Consider the following 23,633-nt stretch of genomic DNA (forward strand, 5'->3'; position numbering starts at 1 on the left):
ATGGGGGAGGGTTGGGAGGGGAACACCCATAAGGAAGGGGAGGGGGGAGGGGGATTTTGCCCGGAAACCGGGAAAGGGAATAACACTTGAAGTGTATATAAGAAATACTCAAGTTAATAAAAAAAAAATAAAAAAAATAAAAAAAAAAGAGTAGAGGAACAGTAAAAAAAAAATATGTACATATATGAAGGTGATAGAATAGAAATCACCAGATGATGGGAAGAGAGAGCCCCAAGTATACTTCCTTTGTCACCAAATGATGCTTCTGGGGATGGGTCTAATTGAGCTGTTGGCCAAAGGGTCTCATGGGAACCCCAAAACAACCCAGGCTGTTGCCAAGACTATAGGGTGCTCTCCACAAAATGATGGCAAGGTCCAATTTGCTAAGACAATACCTAAACAACTCATAGATCTTGAAGAAGTTGATCTGGTGCACACATAGTACCTTTACCCCTATGTTCTAGTGTCTTTAGTATAGGAAAGTACTCTGCGTGCTACCAATGGAACCGTAAACATCAACACAGTCTCAAAGTCTTTGACCCACCACAATGTCCTGCCTGCAAGGTATGCTAGAGGAACAAAGTTTATGGGAGTAATCAACCAATATCTGACTTGACGTAAGGCTCATTTCAAGAGGTAGAATCCATGCCAGATACTGCTTGGGTAACCAAGAACCTGAGACTAGATATCCCGGTGACCTAGGGCAAAACCAATTAATACTGGTCTCAATAATGTAGCGATAAAATGACTCCTAAGCATATTCTGTGATCCTCATAGATCAGTGGTTTTTTTCAGCCATCATCAGAGAAGATTCGCCTTGCAACAGACAGGAACAAATACATTGATCCACAGCCAGAAAATATGCAGAGAGTTAAGAGACTTTGGATCATTTCGACCTAAACAGGATGTCTCTATCAAATCTCTCCTCTCAGGCCTCAGGGAATCCACTGAGGAGAAGATGGAAAGAGTGTAAGAGCTAGAAGAGATGGAGGAGATCGAGGAAACAAGTTCCTCTAAGTCAACATGATCAAGGCCCACATGAACTCACAGAGACGTGCAGCCTGCAGAAGGCCTATCCAGGTCTGCACCAGGTACCTTGCTTATATTATGGCTTCCAGCGCAAAGTTTTTATAGGATGCCAGAGTGAGCAAATGACTGGGTCTCTGTTCCTTCTGCCTTCTCTTGGGCTCTTTTCCTTCTGTTTGTTTTGTCCAATTCAAAAGTGTTAGTTTTTGTGTTATCTTCCTTTATATTTTATTATACCTTATTATTTATTATCTCCTAGGAGACTGTTCATTTTCTAATGAGAAAGTAGTTCTAGATCAGAGTGGAGGTGAGGAGGAACTGAGAGAAGTAGAGAGAAGGGAACTGTAATCGGGATATAGTATGTAAAAAAAATCTATTTTTAATAAAAGCAAAAAGTCAATAAGAAAAAGAAAAATGAGACCATACTGCTCTTGCACAGTACTAGAGAATTTAGTGCCCATCACCCTAATCAGATGGTTCACAGTCGCTGGTAACTTCAGCCAGAAGATTAGACACCCTCTTGAAGCCTCTACAGACACTTGCACTCATGAATACACACACACACACACACACACACAGAGAGAGTAATAATAATAATAATAATAATAATAGTATTCAATTTAATGAACTTGATGACTACAAGTTAGCAATGCATATGAAGTACTCAGAATACAGCTTTAAATATGACAAGTTCTTGACAAAATTTATACTTTTGTAATAAGAAAGAATCAAAGTTAAGTTTCTTTTCCACACTTCCTAGAGAAAATAATACAACAGGAGAATACTGAAAATCCAGGGTTGCTATACATAAAAACTAACAGAGTTACTTTAGAGTTTATGGATTTGCTTATGTATTTAGAAGACATCCTCATATTATTTTTTTAGAGATTTATTTATTTATTTATTACATATAAGTACACTGTAGCTGTCTTCAGACGCACCCGAAGAGGGCATTGGATCTCTTTACAGATGGTTGTGAGCCACCATGTGGTTGCTGGGAATTGAACTCAGGACCTCTGGAAGAGTAGTCGGGTGCTCTTAACCGCTGAGCCATCTCTCCAGCCCGACATCCTGATATTATTAGGGTTACCATGCAGTGATGAAACACCATGACCAAAACCAAGTTGGGGAGGAAAGTCTTTATTCAGCTTACACTTCCACATCAAAGGAAGTCAGGGCAGGAACTCAAACAGGGCAGAAACCAGGAGGCAGGAGCTGATGATGGGGTTATGGTGGGATGCTGGTTACTGGCTCGATCAGCATGTGATCTTATAGAAACCAGGACCACCAGCCCAGGGATCCCAGCACTCTCAGGTAAATGAATGAACAAGCCACAATGTTTCTCAAAACCTCCACACTAATGATCTACTGTTATAGCATCAAAAGCAAGAAGAATTTGTTCTAAGAAAAAAATTTTACATGTTAGATATGGACATATGAAACTTGTATCTGTTAGAAACAACATCTAACATAAGCTACACACTTCAAGCAAGTTCAAAGCTAGACATTTAGAGACAAAACACACGCACACAAAACATATGGCTACAACATTCTGCCAATGCCCGGGAGCCAGTTCTGACAAGGAGTATGAAAACACAGCTCAGACTCTTGTTTGGTTCGCGCTGTCTTGTGTCTGGGAGAGACGTGGCCAGGCTGATATTTACAGTCTTCGCAGCTTCCTCTTAGCTGGTAATGTGCTGCCACAGCCACAAATCTTTCTAATTGAGAGCCCATTTGGTGGGAATGCGGTCAACTTGCAGTGCCTACCACAGAGGGAGCTGTGGATTTAGGATGCGTTATTCTCTCTTTCTTCACAGAGAAATGACACAAATTGAGTTCTGAAATCACAGTCCATGAATTACGCTGGCTTGGATCACACTGGTTGTCATTCAGTTGCCAGATGAACTACAACCACACCGAAGTCAGTGCACAAGGCCTCGAGACTGACAGAAAGTGACACCTTCACTGATTAGCAAGACAGCAGGTGACAGATGTGCTGACACACTACATCCAAAGATGTTGAAATATGATAGCTTTTTACCAGGTAATCTGAAGCTTTGCTGTTAGCACTCTATGTGGGCAAGACGTACTTACTATTGACCTAAAGAATCTTGTGGGCAAATAACTAAATTGTTGGGGTGGGGGATACATTCATATCTCGCCTTTATGATAGAAAGTGAAATGAACAGAAACAGGATGTTTCAGGAAGCCACTTTTAAAAAGCCACTTTAGATAATAACTACAGCAGATCTAGTCTGGGCTTCTGCATCTTCTGTATACCTTGTCCTATATAATTAGTTCACAATCTTTACCACAGTCATGAGATGTTACCAACATCTGAACTAAGTTCTGGATCAACAAAGATTATACATTTTGCTCAATTAAATATTTGATATAGTAGCTTATAGTTTTATAGTTTAATAGTTATTGTTTACTGCATATTGATTATAGCTCATGCACAGAAGGTGTAGCAAGCTTCAGGTAGTGAGACCACTCATTTCATTGCAACTGTATCTTTGCCCTCTACAGGGAAGGCAAGGTCCCTGTCACAGCTGCTCTGGACCATTTAGTTCTTTTATCACACAAATGTAGTAACCCAAACCATTTGGGGAGAGTCACCCCTGAAAGAGTAGAGGGATTCAGTGGGAAACATTTTTGTCTGTAATACATTTATAAGTATTTTAAGTTTTCTCCAAACAGTAGAGTAATGCTCTCAGGTAACAGGTCACCACAGGGAAACCAAAACAGTAGGATTATTTGGCCAGAGATATGTTCATAGACTGTCATGGAAATACCAATTTTCTCTCACCTCAACTACACAGAATAAAGAAAGATCATATTAAGATCATTATGAAAATCACAGCCCAAAAATGCAGAAAACAAGTGTTTATGTGGTGCCCAACCCTGGCTGTCACACTGTCCATTAACACAACTCCCCTACCTAAGGCTCAGGGGCAGAGCCAGAAGGACAGGAAATCTGTGGTGAGACTGTGTCTCAGAGGAATAGCGGAGCCCTTCTAGCCTGTCTTCAGATGGCAGCCAACAACCCTGCTGGATTCTGAAAACGAGCTTTCAATGATGGCAAGAGAGCAGTGGGCTCCCATTCTCAACTGATCAGGGACTAGAAAGTGACAGAAACAAGGCAAGAAAGAAAGTGACCCAGTGCAACATCATCCTCTAGAATGCCTGGCCTGGAACTCTCGCTATTGATTGGCTGGTCTCAAACTCACAGAGATCTGCCTGCCTCTGTCTCCAGAGCGCTGGGATTAAAGGTGTGCACCACCATTGCCCAGCTTATGCTCGTTTTCGGAACACCTTTCAAATATGTTGCTTGCTTATTCGAAGGACTAGGCGTGCTTTGAAGCTTTGTTCTGGAAGAGGTGTTTTTTAAATTAGTGCTGATAGGGAGCCTGCATCACAAGTTCCATCGTGGCTTTTCCTGAACTCTGTAAGGTTCTTTCCCTTCAGAAGTGCTTCTTCTGGAGTAGATGGTAACAGGATGAAAAGCAAAAACAAAAAAAAAAAAACAAAAAAAAAAGAAAGAAAGAAAGACAACAACAACAACAACAACAAAAACCCATGCATACCAAGCTGGTCCTGGCTAACATTAACATAAATGCGAAACCCAAAACATACTACCTACCATCGAGATGGATAACCATGAAGGAAAGTACTTATCCTTGAGAGCTGTTATGCCCTCTAGAGGTCAATGTCCTGCTAGGTCAGTTTCTTTCATACCTTGGCCTATCTTGCTTCTGTCACCTCATCTTTAGAACACCTCCCTGTGCAGAGACCTTCTAGCCTGTCTCCGGATGGAATCGGATCCTTCTTTTCAAAGTTTTCTGCAGGCACCTGGATTTTCTGCATGTACACAGCTATCCCAAGGCAAATTGGGGTGTGTATGAGCAAACCCAATGGAAGAGTCTGTACTGAAGAATATAAAACAGGAATTCATGGGCATCCTATAACACAAAAGAAGCTTTGAGGGGCTCTGTGTTTAGGAATCACAACTAAGCCAACTTCTCTCCAAGTGTGCTTCTTACATTCTTTGGAGTGTCGCCTGTTGGGTATTTGTTTCTCATTGAAAAGCTCCCACTCTGTGATCTAGATTGGGTTTGATCCTCCTGCCCCAGCCTCTAATTGCATCATCAATCACAATTAGTATCTAAGAACTAAGGGATGGAGAGGAAGATGGCTCAGAAGTTAAGAGCATTGGTTGCTCTTCCAGAAGACCCAGATTCAGTTCTAGCATCTACATAGTGGCTCACCACCATCCAGCTGTATTTTGAAAGCATTATCATCCTATGACTTTGTATAAGACAGAGGTCAGAACTTAGGCAAATACTTCACCCTCCAATCCCAGGGACTGGTCTCACTGGGCACAGCATCCAAATAATACATGGACATATGTAAAGGTAAAACACCTGATTACATAAAATAAATAATAAAGTTAGATTTTTTTCAAATGTAGTAGACAGCTGGGCTGTTATTCCCATGTTATCTCTGAACTACTGGCATTGACTTCACCAAAGAACCTTTTAAGTATGAAGAATCTTGGGTACCACCCCACACTCACTGAATGGGAAGTTACATTTTAGCGACAACTCCAGACAGACCTCAGACATGTGAATGTTTGAGAAGTGCAGGAACCGTCTTTTCCCCACCCCATCATCACTTCTTGCATGACTGGATATTTGAACTTTTGAGATACCTATTGACCTTGCTGGCGAAGAGTTAGTAAAACTCTTTCCTATACAGGGGTACAAAATCATATTTGCTAGCTTTCTCCTCTCTCCTGTACAGTGCCAGCAAATTCTCAATCACTTCTGCTTATTAGCCCTTCAGATGTCTAGTGATAGTAGGTTTCCCTCTCTAGAGAGGACAGCTAACTCTGAATTCTGAGCCCTCCTACAAATCTTGTCCAAATTTCAACAAGTTCAGTGTATACCTAGATTCAGAGGGACTGAAAAAAATACTTCTGAGGAAATAAAAGGTATTTTTAAAAAAGATGAGCACTCATTACAGCTATATTTTGGAAGCGTTAGCATCCCATGACCTTGTATAGGACAGGAGTCAGAGCTTAGGCAGATACTTCACCCTACCTCCACCCCCACCCCCACCCCCACTCCTGTGCGCTAATATTCACTGGTTTGTTTTCCTCTTTTCCTCCTGAAGAGGAACTTCAAGTGCTTGCCTCAGAGATGCTTTCACACAAACCACTTAAAATATAACTTTGAAATTCAAAACGTAGAATCTTGAAGCAATTAAGCGTTCTTGGAAGAATGGCAAGGAATCTCTTGTTTGTCCAATCTGATACCAGCAACGGCTTCGTGGAGCCTTTCTGAAGACTGAGATCACACTCGTGTCACACGAGTATGGGAGTATAGTTAGCATGTAGGTATGAGATCTATAATGCAAATAACAAAGGACCAGGGGAAAATACACACTAAATCAAAGCATTGCCCTACAAATTACAATGCCACCCACAAAAACCTATTGCACTTTTTATACAGAACTTTTTAAAGGATTTTTGAAAGGTAACAGTATGGTTTGAGGTCGATTAAAACTTATTATTCTACTCTCTAACAGCCCAATACAAATCGACACATGTCACCTGTAATCCCAACACTAGAGAGGGTGAAGCAGGCCAGACTAGATTGAGAGGCTAGTTCAGTCTTACATATATTATTAGCCTAACTTGAGTAAGGCTTTGTGTCCTATGTCCATCACCACAAAAATAAACAAATCCCATGGAAGCAAAAGATTCTTCAAAAATTTCACCTAAAATGTTTATAGACCTCTTCTTTTCTTTTTTGTTAAATTCAACCACTTTGATGGCTAAACATGGTTTTCACCTTGACTTCATCTCAAATTAACTAAAACACTGGGTACACTTGTGACAGACTTTTCTAAATAAAACATTTGAAGTGGGAAGACTTCTAACCTGGATCTTTTGAGGTAGGAAGATTCACTTTTAATCTGGGCCATAGCCACCTTCTCCTGGTAGCCTATATAAAAGACATGGCTTGCTTGCTCTTGCACTCACTGGCAAGTCCATTCTTCACCTTCATTAGAGCCTGCTTCTTTTGGATTCTGACATATACCGAAGACATATAGCCTCATGGACTGAGATACTGGTTTCATGAATCTCTTCTTAGTAGAAAGCCATTGTTGAACTACCTGAACCACAGCCTGTAAGTCATTCCAATAAATCTCTCTCTCTCTCTCTCTCTCTCTCTCTCTCTCTCTCTCTCTCTCTCTCTCTCACACACACACACACACACACACACACACACACACACACACAGAGAGAGAGCTCTGTTCCTCTAGAAAACCCTAACTGATACAGGTATTGGTACAAAATGTGGTTCTAGAGTAACAAAAGTATAAAGATGAATTTTAGATACATAAGAATATTTTTAAATATTAAAATAGGCTTTCTAATCTGCGAATATTTATAGTTGCTGAACCTTTCCTAAAACTTGGAGAATATGGTGTGAAGTATTTTACAAAATTAAAGGGGAAAAAATGAATTTGGTTTTCCTGATTCGCCTGTTCCGAGTGGCAACGGATCTGGTGATTGTGTAGAGAACAGTTTTGACGACTGGTGAAAAGGTAAGAAAACTGAGGGTGCTCCTAGCATCTCTGGATAAACCGACAAAGGAAAAGAATAGGCTCTGCCATAAAATGAACCAGCTTCTCGCATCTCAGGACAGGGCAAGGATAGCGATGAACTCGGTGATCAAACCGACAGGTTCCAGCTGCACATAGGCAGTCTAAAGGTTTCTAAGTGTGCCCTGGGAAGGAATCTTATCTCCAGCAGCCAAGGGTGTCATCAGTTAAGTAAGAGTGTTAATTGGTAATGAATGGGATCTTGTAACTTGGGATGGGGCTATGTGAGATGGTCCTATTAGACTTTGAACCCTCAGATTCACAAGGGTCAATTTCACCTAAGAAAGTAGTCTTGACACCCTTAGCCATAGATATATTAACACCTAACGCCTGGAAAATTGACTTTTCCCCCCTTGACTGAGGAATTAATTCTTCATTGTCTGCTACCTGCAGTAACTTTCTCTGAAGGAGATGCCAGGTAAGACAACACTAATGTCCTCCTCACCCACCAATAGTTGCCTCTAGACTTATTAACAGACTCAAGGAAAGGAGGGCTTCCAGAGGGGAGGGTGAAAGTGTAGTCCAGGAGGAGGTGCTTAATGAGTTTTCTAATTCATTCAAGAGAAAGTCTGGGAAATTTGTGTGGGAATGGATTTTAAGGGTGTGAGAAAACGGTGGACGAAACATAAAACTGGATTAGGCTGATTGTATTGATCTAAGTCCTCTGAGTGGAGATTCTAGGTATAATGTGGGAGCTTTTACAATTTTTTAAAACTGTCAAAAGTTTGTTTAAATGAAGCATTCATCAAAAGATGACATACTGAAATGGAGTTGGAGATGTCTGATATCTCTTGGCTTAATGTTGATGAAAGGATTTTAAGGCTCAGGAAAATTGCAATGCTAGAGTGGGTATGCTATGTGAAACCTAACTGCTCACAAAGGGAAAGCCCAGAAGACACACCTCTATTAATCCTATAAGACACAAACAGTGAGGAGACACAAACACATTTAAAGGGCTTTGGTGTCACTTTTGCCTGATGTCAGACATTAGGGTTGGAGGTGTTGATGCTCAGTTGGATGAATTAAATACAATGGATTTAATTCGGCCCTGATGTAGCAGCGTCCAGGTGGCAGCCCTGAATCACCAAAGACAAGGTGATTGCTGTAGAGATTCACCTGAAAGATGTAAGGAGATGGACACACGGTACTGGAGCATAAGTAGCCAGTCACATGGCAGAATGTAGGCTAGAATAAATGGGATATGTTATGTCTAGTCAAAAAAGAGCCTAGCTATATGGCCAAAGTATTTGTAAGTATATTTTGAGTCTGTCTTATTTCTGGGAGCATGGGGTTGGGAGGAACAACCAGGACCTAACTTCCACAGATTATAGCATTTGTAATGGCCAGCATAAGCAATGTCCACAATGTCCTAATCCATGATGGTTAGTTAGCACAAGCAGTGATTTTTATGGTAAACCATATGACTTCCACAGACCTTTGTTACTGGCTAATCAATTATGCTATTTTCAGGCAAGAACTAGAAACTAAATTTAAGTTTGATCTATATAAGCAGAAAATTTCTCAAACAAAGAAAACAAGGCTCTACTAGAACATGTCAAAACGGGATCTTGATCTGTGAAACAATTTTCAGATTTAAGGCAGTTTGCAGACACGGACCCCCTGAAATAAAGGAAAGTCCAGGTTCTACTGAGGAAGGGCCTTGAGAAAATACCCAAAAGTTTTAATGTTGGTCTTTCTCCAGTTTTTCCCTAGAGGGAACTAAGGCTTTTTACAAGGATAACTATACACTGGGGGAAAGGAAATAGCTAGACTTTCCAGAGTTTGTTGGGTACTCATTTTAATATATGCTGATTGTGGGAAGATTCCAAGAAACATACTGCAGTGCTCCATTTAAAGTAGGGGTTTAAGGTGTCAGGTGATTGATACATTTTTGGCTGGTATCTCATCATAAGTCCATTATGTCCCTAAACTTACCCTGTGGTTATTTCCCCAGTCCTCAAATGTACAATTGGAGGAGATATATTTAGAATTTGGCAGAATTTCCGCATTGGTTCCATGACCTGTGCAGTGGAGTGAGGGCTATTATGGTGAGAACAGTTAAACGGAAGCTTTAAGACTTGCTCCACCAAGGAAAATAATGAATCAAAACCAGGATCACTTTCCTAGAAGAACTGTAGAAAGTAATGCCACTCTCAAGGATCTGAAAAGATGCAGGGTAGTAGTGTTCCACATCCCCCTTTAACTCTCCTATTTGGCTAGTAAAAGACAAAGAGAGAATGGAGAATTACAGTTGACCATCAAATCAATCAAGTAGTGAGTCCAATTGTAGCTGTGGTCTCAGATGTGGTGTCCTTACTTGGAGCAGATTAACACATCTCCTAGCACATGGTATATAGCTACTGATCTAGCAATGCCTTTTACTCAGTACCTGTTTACAAAGACCACCAGCAGTAGTTTGCTTTCAGTTGGCAAGGCCAGCAGGACACTTACAGTTTTACCTCAAGGACATATTACTCTCCAGCACTGTGTCATAACTTAGTTAGGTGGGATCTTGATTGTCTCTTCCACAAAAATATCACATTGGTCCACTCTATTGATGACATTATACTGACTAAAGAAAGCAAGCAAGTAGTAGCAACTAATTTGGACTTATCGGTAACACATATGTGCACCAGAGGATGGGAAATAAATCCAACCAAAATTCCAGGGCTCCCTCAGTGAAATTCAGAGATAGTCCTTCTGAGGCAGCCATTCTCAACCATGGGTCCAGACCACTCTGTTGGGGCTGAATGACTCTTTCATGGAGTTGGCATATCAGACATTCATATTAAAAGTCAGTAACAGTAGCAAAATTAGAGTTATGAAGTAGCCATGAAAATACTTCGTGGTTGGTGGTCACAACAACATGCCATAGTCCTATGTAGGGTGAGAAGCACTGTTCTAAAGAGAAGGCTAAATTATTGAACCTGGCCACTCCCATCACCAAGAAAGAAACACACCCTTTAGCAAGCCTATGTGGATTCTGGAGACAACACATTCCTCTCTTGGGTATGTTACTCCAGCTCATATATCAAGGGACTCAGAAAACTGCTAGCTTTATGTAAGGCCTGGAATAGGAAAAGGCTCTTGAACAAGCACAGGTTGTTGTAAAGCTGCTCGGCCACTCGAACCATATGGCCCATCAGACCTGATGGTACTTGAAATATCATGGCAGATAGGGATGCTGTATAGCCCCTGCAAGTAAATCACGGAGAAACCTTTTGTATTTTTGAGCAAGGCTCTACCATAATCTGCAAACAACTATTTTCCCTTTGAGAGACAGCTTTCAGCCTATTTATGGATTCCTAGTGGAAACTGAATGTTTGACCATGGGACACCAAGTGACCATTTGGTCTGAGCCGCCCCACCATGAGCTGTATGTTATCTGACTCACCAAGTAGGACATGTACAGCAGTAATCCATTATCAAATGGAAGCGGTGTATATGTCAGTAGGTCTGAGCAGGTCCCAGTGGCACTAAAGCAAATTATTTGAAGAAGTTGCCCAAATGCATATGGTTTCTACTCTCATTACAGTGCCATCCATGCCACTGGCCAAAGTGCGCATGAGTAAAGTGACCATGGTGGCAGAGATGGAGGTTATTAATGGACTTTTACTCACTGAAACTTCTCTGGCTATAGCTGCTGCTGAGGAACGGATCTGCCAACAGCAGAGACCAACACTGAACAGCATTCCCTGGGATGACCAGCCAGTGGCCTGGTGGCAGGTTGACCACATTGGAGCACTTCCTCTGTAGAGAAGACACTTGTTCTTACTGAATAAACATTTCTTCTGGTAACAGATTTGCCTGCACATCATATTCCTGCCAAAACTGCCATTTGTGGAGTGCCTTATCCACCATCACGGTATTCGACTTGCTTCTGACCAGCCAGAAATCCCTGGTCTTACCATGTTCTTGACCATCTTGAAGCAGTTGGCCTGATATAAAGATGGAATGGCCTTGTGAAGACACATTTACAGCCTGGAGGGCTGGGGCACGGTTCTCCCGAAGGCAGTGTATGCTTTGAGTCAGGTTCTAATACATGGTGCAGTCGAGCCCATAGCTAGGATCCATGGAATCAAGGAGAATAGTTCCACTCATTATTACCCCGAGCAAACCCACTAGGAAAACGTTTGTTCCCTGTTCCTATGACCTTAAGTCCTCTGGCCTAGATGTTTGGTCCTAGAGAGGAGAGCACTATTTCCAGGAGACACAACCAACACTCGATTGCACTGGAAGTTCACACTCCACCTCCCCTCCAGCCACTTTGGCCTTCTGATGTCCTTAAACCCTACAGACCAAGAAAGGAATAGGTGTTAGACAGGGTGATTGATCCAGATTACCAAAACGAAGCTGGATGACTTCTCCACAATAGAAGCAAGATTATGTCTGGAGTGCAAGCGATCCTTCAGCGCATCTCTTGCTGCTACCGTGTCCTGTCATTAAAGTCAGTGTGAAACCACAACAGCCTAATCCAGAAAGGATGACAAAAGACACGGACCCTTCGGGAATGAAGGTGTCACTCCTCCATAAAAAGAGCCGAGACCTACTGAGGTGCTTGCTGAGGGCGAAGGAAACTTGGAATGTGTAGTAGAGGAAGAGAGTTATAAATACAAGTTAACACCACATAGTCAGTTGCAGAAAAGAGGATAATAATAATAATAATAATAATGATGATGATAATAATAATAATGACGACTGTTTTGTCATATTTTGTTAAGAATGTGTTTATACAGATATTTGTGTTTTCTCTCCTTGACTCCTTTATCATGTAGTATAACATCAATTACAAGACTATCAGGGGTTATCATATTTAAGTTTAGGATAGTAAAAGAATGTCCGTCAAGGGGCATTGCCATGCATTCTAAATGTATAATATGTTTATGGTTGAATGAGGGATAATTATGTCATGTTAAGCACAATAGTGACCTGGTTAAATGTTTAAGGCATTTATGATTGTATGTGAAATAGTTTTATCAGGTTGGGTATAATTATGACCTGTTCTTTTTTTTTTTTTCACTTGAAAATTAAGCATGACATAAGGAGATATGATTGTGTGTCAGGCTGACAAGGGAAGGACTCATGGCTAGTCTTAGTTGTCAACTTGACATATTTGGAATTATAAAAGCTCAATAGTCTGGATACCTGTAAGAGGTATTTTTTTTTTCTTAACTAAATCACTTGAAATGGGAATACCAACTTTTTGCTTGAACCTTTTGAGGTAGGAAGATCTCCCTGTAATCTAGGCCACACCCACCTTCTGCTGGCAGCCTATATAAAGGACAGGGAGAAAGGAGGCTTGCTTTCTTTGCTTGTTTACTCTTGATCTCACTAGCAAGTCAATTCCTTCACTGGAATTAGAGCCTTCTTCTTTAGGATTCTGGCATATACTAAGTACCAGATGAGAGACATCCATTTTCGTAAACTGAACAACTACCAGAGCCTTCAACCTTATGTTATTAGACAACCATTGTTGGATGAGCTGGACCACAACCAGTAAGCCTATGTATGTATACTATATTGTATATTTTATGTTGCATATATCGATTGTATATTGTGACTGTAAAAGTTTGCACTCCTACCAGCAATGAAGGAGTGTTCCCTTTACTCCACATCCTCACCAGCATGAGCTGTCACTTGCTGTGTTCTCAGCCATCCTGACAGCTATAAGCTGAAATCTCAAAGTAGTTTTGACGTGTATTTCCCTGATGACTAAGGATGCTTCTTCAAGTGTTTCTTGGCCATTTGAGTTTCCTTTATTGAGAATTCTGTTCAGATCTGTATCCTCGCCGCTGCCCCCCCCCCATTTTAAACTAGGCTATTTATTTTCTTCACATCTATTTTAAGCTCTTTATATGTTTTGCATATTAGCTCTCTATTGGAGGACTCAATACCTCTTTGTGAAAAAAAGTCCTGGAGAGATTAGGGATACAAGGACTCTACCTTAACATAATAAAGGCAGTTACAGCAATCCCATAGCCAACATTAACCTAAATGGCAACTCAAAACAATTCTACTAAAATCACAAAGAAGACAAGGTTGTCCACTCTCCACACCTACTCAATGTAGTACTTGAAGTCTTAGCTAGAGCAATAAGAAAACTGAAGTATCTTTATTAGCTAATGATATGGTAGTACATATACTACCTAAAATTTTAGTGATCCTAAAAATTCTGCTATGAAACTCCTACAGCTGATAAACACTTTTAGCAAAGTAGCTGGATAGAGAAGTAACTCACAGAAATCAGTAGCAAATGACTATGTACAAATGACAAATGGGTTGAAAATGAAATCAGGGGAAGAAGACCTTTCCCGGTAGCCTTAACTAATATAAAATGTCTTGGGATAACTCTGCCCAAGCAAGTGAAAGACTTGTATGATAAAAACTTCAAGTCACTGGAAAAATAGCAAAAGATAGTACATTAGGGAATGACTTTCCATGGTCAGGAATTTGGAAGATTAACATAGTTAAAAATGGCCATCCTTCCAAAAGCAATCTACAGATTCAATGCAATCACACAATTCTTAATAGGTCCTTAAAGGACAATTTCCAGCCTCTTTTGGAAACATAAAAACCCCGGAATAGTTAATCATGACTATAAAAAACTGCTGGAGGTACCATCATCCCTGATTGTTGTGCTACAGAGCTATAGTAATAAAACACGACAAAGTTATAGTAATAAAACACTACAGAGCTATAGTAGTAAAACACAACATGGAATTGGCACAAAAACAGGCACACTGATCAATAGAACTGAGTAGAAGACCCATATATAAATCTATCTACCTATGGACACCTCAATTTTGATAAAGAGGTCAGAAATACACATTGGGGGGTGTGAAGGGACAGTATCTTCAATACACGGTGCTAGCTGAGATGGATGGCTGCATGTGAAAGAATGCAAAAAGATCCATCCTCATCCCTGTGCTCAAATCTCAACTCGAAATGGATCAAGGACCTCAGCATAACACCAGATACACCGAACAAGATTGTCTTAGTCAGGGTTTCTATCGCTATGATAAAACACCTGGACTAAAGGCACTTGCAGAGCAAAGAGTTTAATTGGCATACACTTCCATATACAACTCATCATCAAAGAAAGTCAGGACAGGAACTCACACAGGGCGGGGAACTGGAAGCAGGAGCTGATGCAGAGGCCCTGGGAGAGCACTGCTTACTCCTTACTCCTCATGGCTTGCTCAGTCTGCTTTCTTATAGAAGCCAGGACAAGGACCCCCAGAATGATACCACTCATAATGGGCTGGAGCTTCTTCAATCACTAATTAAGAAAGTGCCCTACGGGCTTGCCTACAGCCTTATCTGATAGAGATGTATTTTCTCCATTGAGATGTTGATTCTAGCTTGTGTCAAATTGATATAAAGGTAGCCAGTTTACTGATAGAGGAGAAAGTACAAAATAGCCTTGAAGTCATTGCCTCAGGAAAAGATTTTCCGACAGAACACCATTAGCACAGGCACTAAGATAAATAATATATGGGGCCTCATGAAACAGAGAAGCTTCTGCTTGGAAAAGGACAAAAATGGCAACCTACAAAATGAAAAAAAGGGTTTGATTGAATTTTGTAATAATTTATAATTAACCAGCTTCTCAAAAGTTATACATAAGTATATCTGTATTTGCATATATAGCATCCATATTGACGTCTTTCTTAATTGAGTGAAATAAACTTTTTTTGATAATTGGGAAGATGGTTCGGCAATAGGGTTCAGCAGGTAAAGGCTTCTGCTGCTGAGAGGACTGAGTTAACAGAGCCAGGCCGACTTCATGACAAGCTTCAAACTGACAGTTCAGGATAGTAGGCCCAAGTTGCTGTTTCCCAGAAATGAAAACTGGGATAGAGGAACCTGTGGTCAGCCAACCGCAGCCAAGGGCAGCCAATCTTAGGACACCTTGTCATCTGGTCTAGAGCAAAAATTAGATAGCTAGAATGAGTACCACACTGGGAAGTCCCCAGATCCTAACTAATGATCAAATCAGTCAGACCCCTAGAGATCGAGCTAACCAATAAAGGTGAAAGGACACACATCCCTCCCTGGAATTGTAAGTCCACTGGGTGTCTCCATTTTGCTGGATGGAGATCCCCGCATGCCGGTAATTTCTATAGAATAAATGCTCTCTGCCGTTGCACACTATTTGAGTCTGAGGTATCCTTCTTAAGCGAATACAGACCCTAACACTGCCAAGCATGACAACCCGAGTCCAAACCCCAGGATGTACAAGATGGGAGGTCACTGTTTCACACGTTGCCTCAGACCTCTACGCACGTATTGTGCCCTGAATACCCCCACCTACACATGGAGTGAGTGCATAAATAATGCAATTTTTGTAATTTCTAAGAATAAATAACTTCTGGTTACTCTATGACCTCATTTAAACACGCAGGAACTGAAAACACTAGAACTTCAGTGATGAGCCCAAGGTGAGAAGGCAGGTAAATGGTAAAATCAGGACTTGAACCCACACACGTTACCACATTCTTCACTTTTGACCCTCTCTCTCAAAAATAAACTGATTATCTGAGAAAGCAGTGGTCCTTTCCATTCAAAGAAAAACAGAGGCATCTGTCCATTCGATGGTTAGACGTTCTCTTTTTTGCCTCTCCCATCCGCAGATGATACCGAAGGGTAGATGCTGGCTGCTTTCTTGGTCACTGCATTATTACCGCCTATTCCTGAATCTCACAGGAGGCTGATTTCCCCAGACTGTGTCAGGATCTGAGAACATGGCATGGATGGATTATGAACACAACATAATGAGAATAATTTAGTATAAAAATCTCTCATCACTTTAGATTCAAATATTTCTAAATGAGAAGAATACTGATAATTCAATTTTTTCAGGGATATCCAGGCACGCAAGCCCAGAATTCAATCAACATCAGATGGGCTAATTAAAAGCAATTGATTCAACAAGCAGCTGGATCATCCCACAGTGTGGACAATTCCTTCTGAGTCAGTTTTTACAAAGATAATAAACAGAATTGAAGCGTATCTGCAGATCCCAGGAACTATTCCTCAGAGTGACATGATCAGCCTGCTTTTCCTCCTTTTATAAGACATCTGTGTTAACTCAATACTCAATCTTAACGTTTTAAAATTTCATCAGCTTTATTATCCTTTGAACGTGCTATTCAAATCAAGCTGACATTATGTGTACACATGAGAAAAACAAGCATGAATGAAAATTTCATTGCAACTAAACCTCATGAAACTTATGATTTTGAAAGCATTAAAAAGATATTAAAACAAAAAAGAAATCATTTTTTTCCGCACCCATTTGAATAAAATACCTAGAAAGGGCTTTGCACAACAGCAGGCATGGCGTAAATGATGCCAAATGCTAGCCAGTATGCTTACTTCATAAATATCTTTCTCTCTTCACATTATTTACATTGAGTGCAAACGAATCCGTTCAAATAAAGAAATAACATATACAAACCAGAGTTCACCATTCTCCATTCAGGATAATGAATACAGGGAGACATGAGTTTAACAATGGAAAAGAAAACAAAACAGTCCTCACGCTCACCCAGAAACAATTTCTCTATCACTGATTCAAATCATTCGAAAGAGGGATACAACACTGTCTCTCATTTTTTTTTCTTTTTTAATCTAAAAAGGATGTGATGTTTGGCCACTGTCACTATTAACTGATATCTACACTTTGAATGCAAGAAGAATCCTATTTTTAATGAATGTCCATTATTACGAAGCTATTACCTTTAAAAAATAAACCCACCCCGCCCATCGGAGTCATAGCTCCTTCCAAGAGCTGCTTCCGTCCGAACCTGGTCTTCCCACAGCACTCCCAGTGTGTGCTGCATCCACGGCAGCAGGTGTGAAGTTGCGAATTGTCAGTCAGACCATCAGTGCTTCTCTGATGCCTATCAGTGTGAGACTTGGTAACAGGCTGGCAAGGGAATGTCACAGGATCGCTTCATTTGGCTTTGCTGAACGTCAAGGCTGTACACAGGAAGATCGGCTGTGGTGGTGGAAAGGAACTACGAAAGGATATGGAGATAAATGTGATCAGGGCCCATTATATACAAGCATGAAATCAGTAAAGAATCAATTTTGCACAGCTGAATGTTGGATATTTCTCTTGACTGGTTTTCCAGTTATACAGTTAATATATGAATATGGTTTTTCTATAATAATTAGGTTAGGGTAAAATTAAAACCCTACTTCTTGAAAAGGCAATATTTGAACAGACAGCGAAAGAACATGCTCTGTAGGACATACTTCCAGGAGAGGATGACTGTGCACAGGTCCCGGGTGGGGTGTACCAGGCAGGGATGGCAGGTAATGAGGCCAGGCATGGCGGGAACGGCAGGAGGGATCAGCTTCCCTTCTGTAGCAGAGTAGACAGCATCATGATGCGTTGAGAAGGCGTGAAAATCTGAGCTGCATTTTCAATGGGATCACTGGGGCTGCAACTGAAATAGCCTCTGTGGGACTGAAAACTAACATAAGAAGACAGCCTAACAGAGTTCTTTACAACTCCATGCAAAAGACGATGGTAGCTTAGATCAGAGCGACAGTAGCAGAAGTGGTTGAGACTTGTCAGCCAAAGACCTGTGAGACTTGTTAGCAGCCAAGGATAACACAGACATTTGGACCCTGAAATGATTATAAAGCTATAATTAACTTCAATGGGGGGGGAAACTGTACAATAAGTAGCTCTGTGAGCTGAATGGAGACTTTAATAATGGATATCTTGGCTTTATATTGCTTCATAAGCATTTGACTACAGGTAATGAGCAGCCTGTTAGATGGACGAGTCTGGGGTTTTGGGAAAGATGTTATCCAGTACACCAAGCTAGATGTCTCAGCAGGCCCGTCCTGTGCTGAAGGGCCGGAGCTCGTTAGGAGCTACACCAAAGCTGTCCTGGGTTGCCAGGAGGGGCTTGCAAAAATTAAGATCTCAGGATGCAGTTAAAATGGTCCGAGCCAGTTCCTTATAATAAACATCTTTTCCACTACAAATGCATCTTCCTGGTTCTGTAGAACTCTGTGCGTGTGTACACACTAGAAATGTAGGGAGGGGGAGGAGAGGATATGGGGATATGAAACATGAGACTGAAATTCCCACGGAGGCAAGAGTATATGTATCAACAGAAGGGCAAGGACAGAGCCTAACTAAATCCAACTTTGAGAAGTTTGGTGAATAGACAAAACTAACAGCCAGTAAGTAGAAAGAAAACCTGGAGAATGTGGGATGCCAAAGTCAAAGGAAGTAGAGAAATATGTAAATATTAAAAGATTAAGTTGCTGAGTTAAGGAGCGCTGGATGTCAATTACTGGATTTGACTGTATTTTATTTATAATTTGTGTGCGTGTTATTAGTAAGCAAGCTACAGCTCTCCCTTTGCTACTAACCTTGTACTTCGGTAACAGAATCTTGGTAGTCATAACATAGGTATGTGCTTTTCTATCTTCTTATGGGTCAGAACAGATTTACACAGTGTGAGGAACAGCCTCTAATTAAGGCATAGGTAGTCTGGATCCATTGCTTATCTGGGGTGAGTGACTGTTCTGGCTACTGCCCACATTCCTTATATTTCCTTTCTTCTTTGGCCCAGTTTTGATAATTTACATTTCCTGGAAACTTATTCATCAAGGTTGTAAGTTAATTTATATAATTTCTACAGTGTTTCTAATAATCTTTTTTCTTATTTTCATCTTAAATGCCACCATTTATTATACTGCATTCCTTAAAAATGTATTGAATATTTTGGTCAAAGATTAGTCAGTGATAATCTACTGAACCATCTCTGTGACTCCTTGCTCCATGTTTCTGTGTAGCGAGTGTGGGCATAGGTCTCAGCTTTGTCATACATTCAACATTACGTGTAGAATCAGCCTCTCTGCGCCATGGAATGCTAGCAATCCTTAATCTATACAGAGCACAGGCCAGCCAGTCCCTTCATGAAAAGTTCTTGGGGTAGCCAGAAACTTTGTGTAAGAACTCTAGAGTTCTAGAACCTCCCATTGGAATTTAACCCACCCTCTGCCTCTAAGTTCTAGTAGACTTGTACAAACAGTAAGTTGACTCCATTAGTCAGTCTTCAAAATTCTCAAGCCCACTGCCTAGACTATCTATAAAGATCTGTCCTGGGTTCTTCTCCTTTGAGAGCAACTGTTATAAATGGCCTGCTAGTTTGTTGCCAAACTTCCATTCATATCAGTGCTTCATATCAGGACCCATTCCAACGTTTACTCTGGTAACTGTTCAGCAAAAGGACACAGATGCACAGGGGCTGAAATTTTGGAGCCCAGTATACTAGGGTTTGCATCAAAGCTAGATCTCTCATTTTCTGTTTGACTTTGACTGGACATGGTGGCTTATTATTAATTCAGTGTGTCACATTGAGCACTGCTACTGGCTTGGTTCTCATGGTACACTGCTTTCTTCTTTTAACTTAGCAGATGAGAAGCATTCGGCTTTGAGAATATGAGAAAATTAATGTACATTCTGAGTGAAGACATTTGCTGAACTTACTTCAAAATATTAAATACTTCTTATTGAATGGTTAAGTTACTTATTAAATATTACTTTATCTGTCCATAGAACCAAAAGATTCCCATTGTTCGAATTGGTGAGGGTGTATGTATTGTTGGGGAGCAGGGACTCAGAGATTTTCCTATTAGTAACAAAAAAAATCCTGAATTGTTGCAACTTTTTAACCTTTTCTATGTACTGCTACAGTATCAGTAGACTTTGAAGATAACAGAGAGGATATTGCCAGGTCCTTTTAGATAGACTCCACTTGTGTTGGCCAACTACTTCTGAACAAAGAGCTGCTATTTAGTGTGGCTGATTTATTCAGTGTCACACCATTGATCGAAACTGATTTTTCCCTCTCCTGATACCAATCAATTGTAAACAGCTTCTTGACTAGAGTTTATTTTATTTTATTTTTTTTAAGAAAGAGAAATTACACAAAGTTGGTGGTGGGGGGTTGGGATGAGTGTAGAGAGGGAGTAGAATATGATCAAAATATATTGTATGAAAAAAATTTTAACTGAATAAGCAAGAAAAAAACAAAAACAAAGAAACCAGATGCCCAAAACCAATGATTACTCCCTTCCTAAGATCAAATGGCAAGATAACACTAAAGATACTAAAAACTCTTGGCTAACACGAGGTCCGCCTGTTTCCTGATAGCAAAGAGGCAGAACAAACAGAAACTAGAATCCATCTTATAGAACAAGGGACTTTACAGATTCTGAGCTTGTAAAGACTCAAAGTATTATTTCCCATGAAGGCATTAAAAATTTATTTTAAGAGCCCTTACTACGGCTCACTTATTCCACGGTTAGGAAAAGCAAGTAGACTTTTCTCACAAAACGACATGCCATGGAATTGCTGCTGCTTATGGCTACAAAAGCTTCTGACAAGTGCCTTTGGGGAACAAACACATCAGTCTCTGTGTTCATGAGGTGTTAGGGTGTAAATGTGAAATGTAGCTCAGATGTTCACATGGACGGTGTAGTCCACAGTGCTGCAGTGCTGACAGGTGGCCTTGGCGGTGTGATGGGACATGAGGGCTCCAGGATAATTAATGCATTAATCCATAGACATATTCATATATTTATACATTCATATATCGGTGGATTACAGCAGGTGGTGGAAACTTTGGGAGGTGGTGGCTTGTTGAAGGAAGGTATACAGTGTCTCCAGGTACTTCCTTTCTCTTTTTGCTTCCTCGCTGCTAGGAAATAAACAGGCTCTTTTGTACATAATTCATGCTGATAATTCTCTGACCCAAATTCATCCCAAAGCACTGGAGCCAACTGATCATGTCTTGAAGCCCCAAAATGTCTGATTAAACCACTGTTTGCTCCTTGAGGGTGACCTGCTTCAGGTATTTTTTTCACCATGATGAGAAAATTGACTAATATGCACACAACGTTGAAATGTTAAAAGGGGGACACTGACATCATAGCACTGAGGAAGGAATGTTAAAAACAAAACAAAACAAAATCATAACAACGTCTACTGCACTGTTCAGTTTCAAACTTGGGACAAATGGCTGAGGTACCTATTGAACATATCAAAGCAGACACTGCCCCCCACCAGGCTCTTCTGCATTCCTCAGTCCTTATCTGTTACTGGCCGCTCCTGGCTGACAAACCTTTCTCCCAAATCCCGAACTCTCTAGCCCAGGAGGCTGGGATGCTAGTCCCTATATAATCCAATCACTTTGGTTACGTACTCTTTCTGCACCTTGAGCCTCCTGGTTGCTGCACCTGGTTCCCCTGCTCTCTTTCCTCCCTCTCCGTCTCCTCCCAGCACGGCCAAGCTCAATCTAGTCATGTCTACTCTGGACTCTCCCAGATGTCCTTGCCTCTGTCTATGCTTGCCCACATATCTATAATAAACTTTCTCCTCTACCATAACTAGGAGCAGTCATGTTCCTTTCCTTTTTTTTTCTTTTAATTCATAAACCAAGCATGTCATTATTTCTTTCTGTAAAGGATAATAATTAATATAAAATAAATAAGAAAATAAGAAAAAACTAACGTATAAGAATAGGACAGAACAAACATACAGAAGGAAAAGAGCCCAAGAGAAAGCACAAGGAATAAATATATACACAGAGACCTACTCATTTTCACACTCAGGAATCCCATAAGAGATTTAACTGGATACATATATATCCAGTTATACATACACATCAAATCACCTTACGCATGCCTGTCTCAGTCTCTGAGTTCGATGTGTGTCTGTGAAGTTATTGGGCCTTGTTTTCTTGGTGTCCTCCATCCCCTCCGGCTCTTAAATTCCTTCCACCTCCTTGTCCTCAAGGTTCCCTGAGCGCTAAGGGAGGGATTTGATGGATTTGTCATCCCATTTACAGCTGAGCGTTCCCAGGTCTCTCACTGTTTGCATATTAGCCAGCTGTGAGTCTCTGTACTTGTTCCCATCTGTTGCAGGAGGAAGCTTCTCTAATGATACAATGTACTAATCTCTGCGAATAGCAGAATGTTATTAGGGTTCATTTTATTGCTATAGTTTGCTGGTTTAATTTTTGTTTTTGTTTTTGGTAAGTCGTATTTAGTTTGACTTTAGATCTCTATGCTTTATAGTATCAGGTTCTTGGTCATCCAAGCAGTGTTGGGGTAGGGGTTCCATCTCCTGGAGTGGGCCTCAAGTCAACTCAGGTACTAGTTGGTAACAGCCATAAGCTTTGTGCCACCATTGCAGTAGCATATCTTGCCAACAGGACACTACTGTAGATCAAAGGGTTTGTGACTGGCTTGGTGTTTACATTTATCCTTTGGGACCTTCTTGTACCAAGGATGGTAACAAGAAGGAATGAAGGGTCTATGTAGACACCAGAATGCCTTCTCCATATTCAATGAGTTCTGTAGCTGTTGTCTTCAGCAACAGGGCTTTGCCATCATTTTGTGGAGAGTAACAGCCTGGGTTGTTTGACGGTTTACAGGGGACTCCTTTGGCAAATAACTCAATGAGGTGTAATACAATCTCAGTACTGGAAGCTTCATTTGGTGATATGAAATATGCACTTGGGGTTCTGCCTCCCCCATTATTTGGTGATAACCTTTAAATGGCCTTCATATAAATATATTAGGAAGCTTCTATTATATTAAGTTTTCTGTATTGGGCTTATCATTCCCCAAACTCAAGTTGTACTGCACAGCTATAGTAATAAATACACCGTGGTATTGGTACAAAATCAGAAATGGAATTGAGTTGAAGACCAAAACTGCCAGAACACGATTCAAGAATGGACTCACGGGAGGAGAATTTTGAGTGCTTGTGAGAAAACTCCAAGAAAACAATAGAAGATTCTTTTAATCTCGATTTCGTCAAAATGCAGAATTGTTCTTGGAATGTGTTTTCAGGCTACTCCCAGGTATGGAGGTTACTTCAGACTACTCATTAT

At 40.7% G+C, this 23,633-nt stretch overlaps 1 protein-coding gene across 7 annotated transcripts in view; it reads right to left on the reverse strand.

The window, feature by feature from the left end:
* The window catches only part of Klhl32 (kelch-like family member 32), a 249,043-nt gene that overhangs the window by 145,166 nt on the left and 80,244 nt on the right, over positions 1–23,633 (reverse strand). Inside the window, 2 exon segments of one of the 7 annotated variants that reach the window (NM_001431164.1) lie at positions 1,630–7,272; positions 7,301–17,720. Of the exon segments in view, the coding sequence (NP_001418093.1) occupies positions 17,607–17,720 (114 nt within the window). The 3' untranslated portion in view covers positions 1,630–7,272; positions 7,301–17,606. 7 annotated transcript variants of the gene reach the window in all.

This window comes from Rattus norvegicus, chromosome 5 (genome assembly GCF_021556685.1).
Source record: "Rattus norvegicus strain SHRSP/BbbUtx chromosome 5, alternate assembly SHRSP_T2T, whole genome shotgun sequence".
NCBI lineage: Eukaryota > Metazoa > Chordata > Mammalia > Rodentia > Muridae > Rattus > Rattus norvegicus.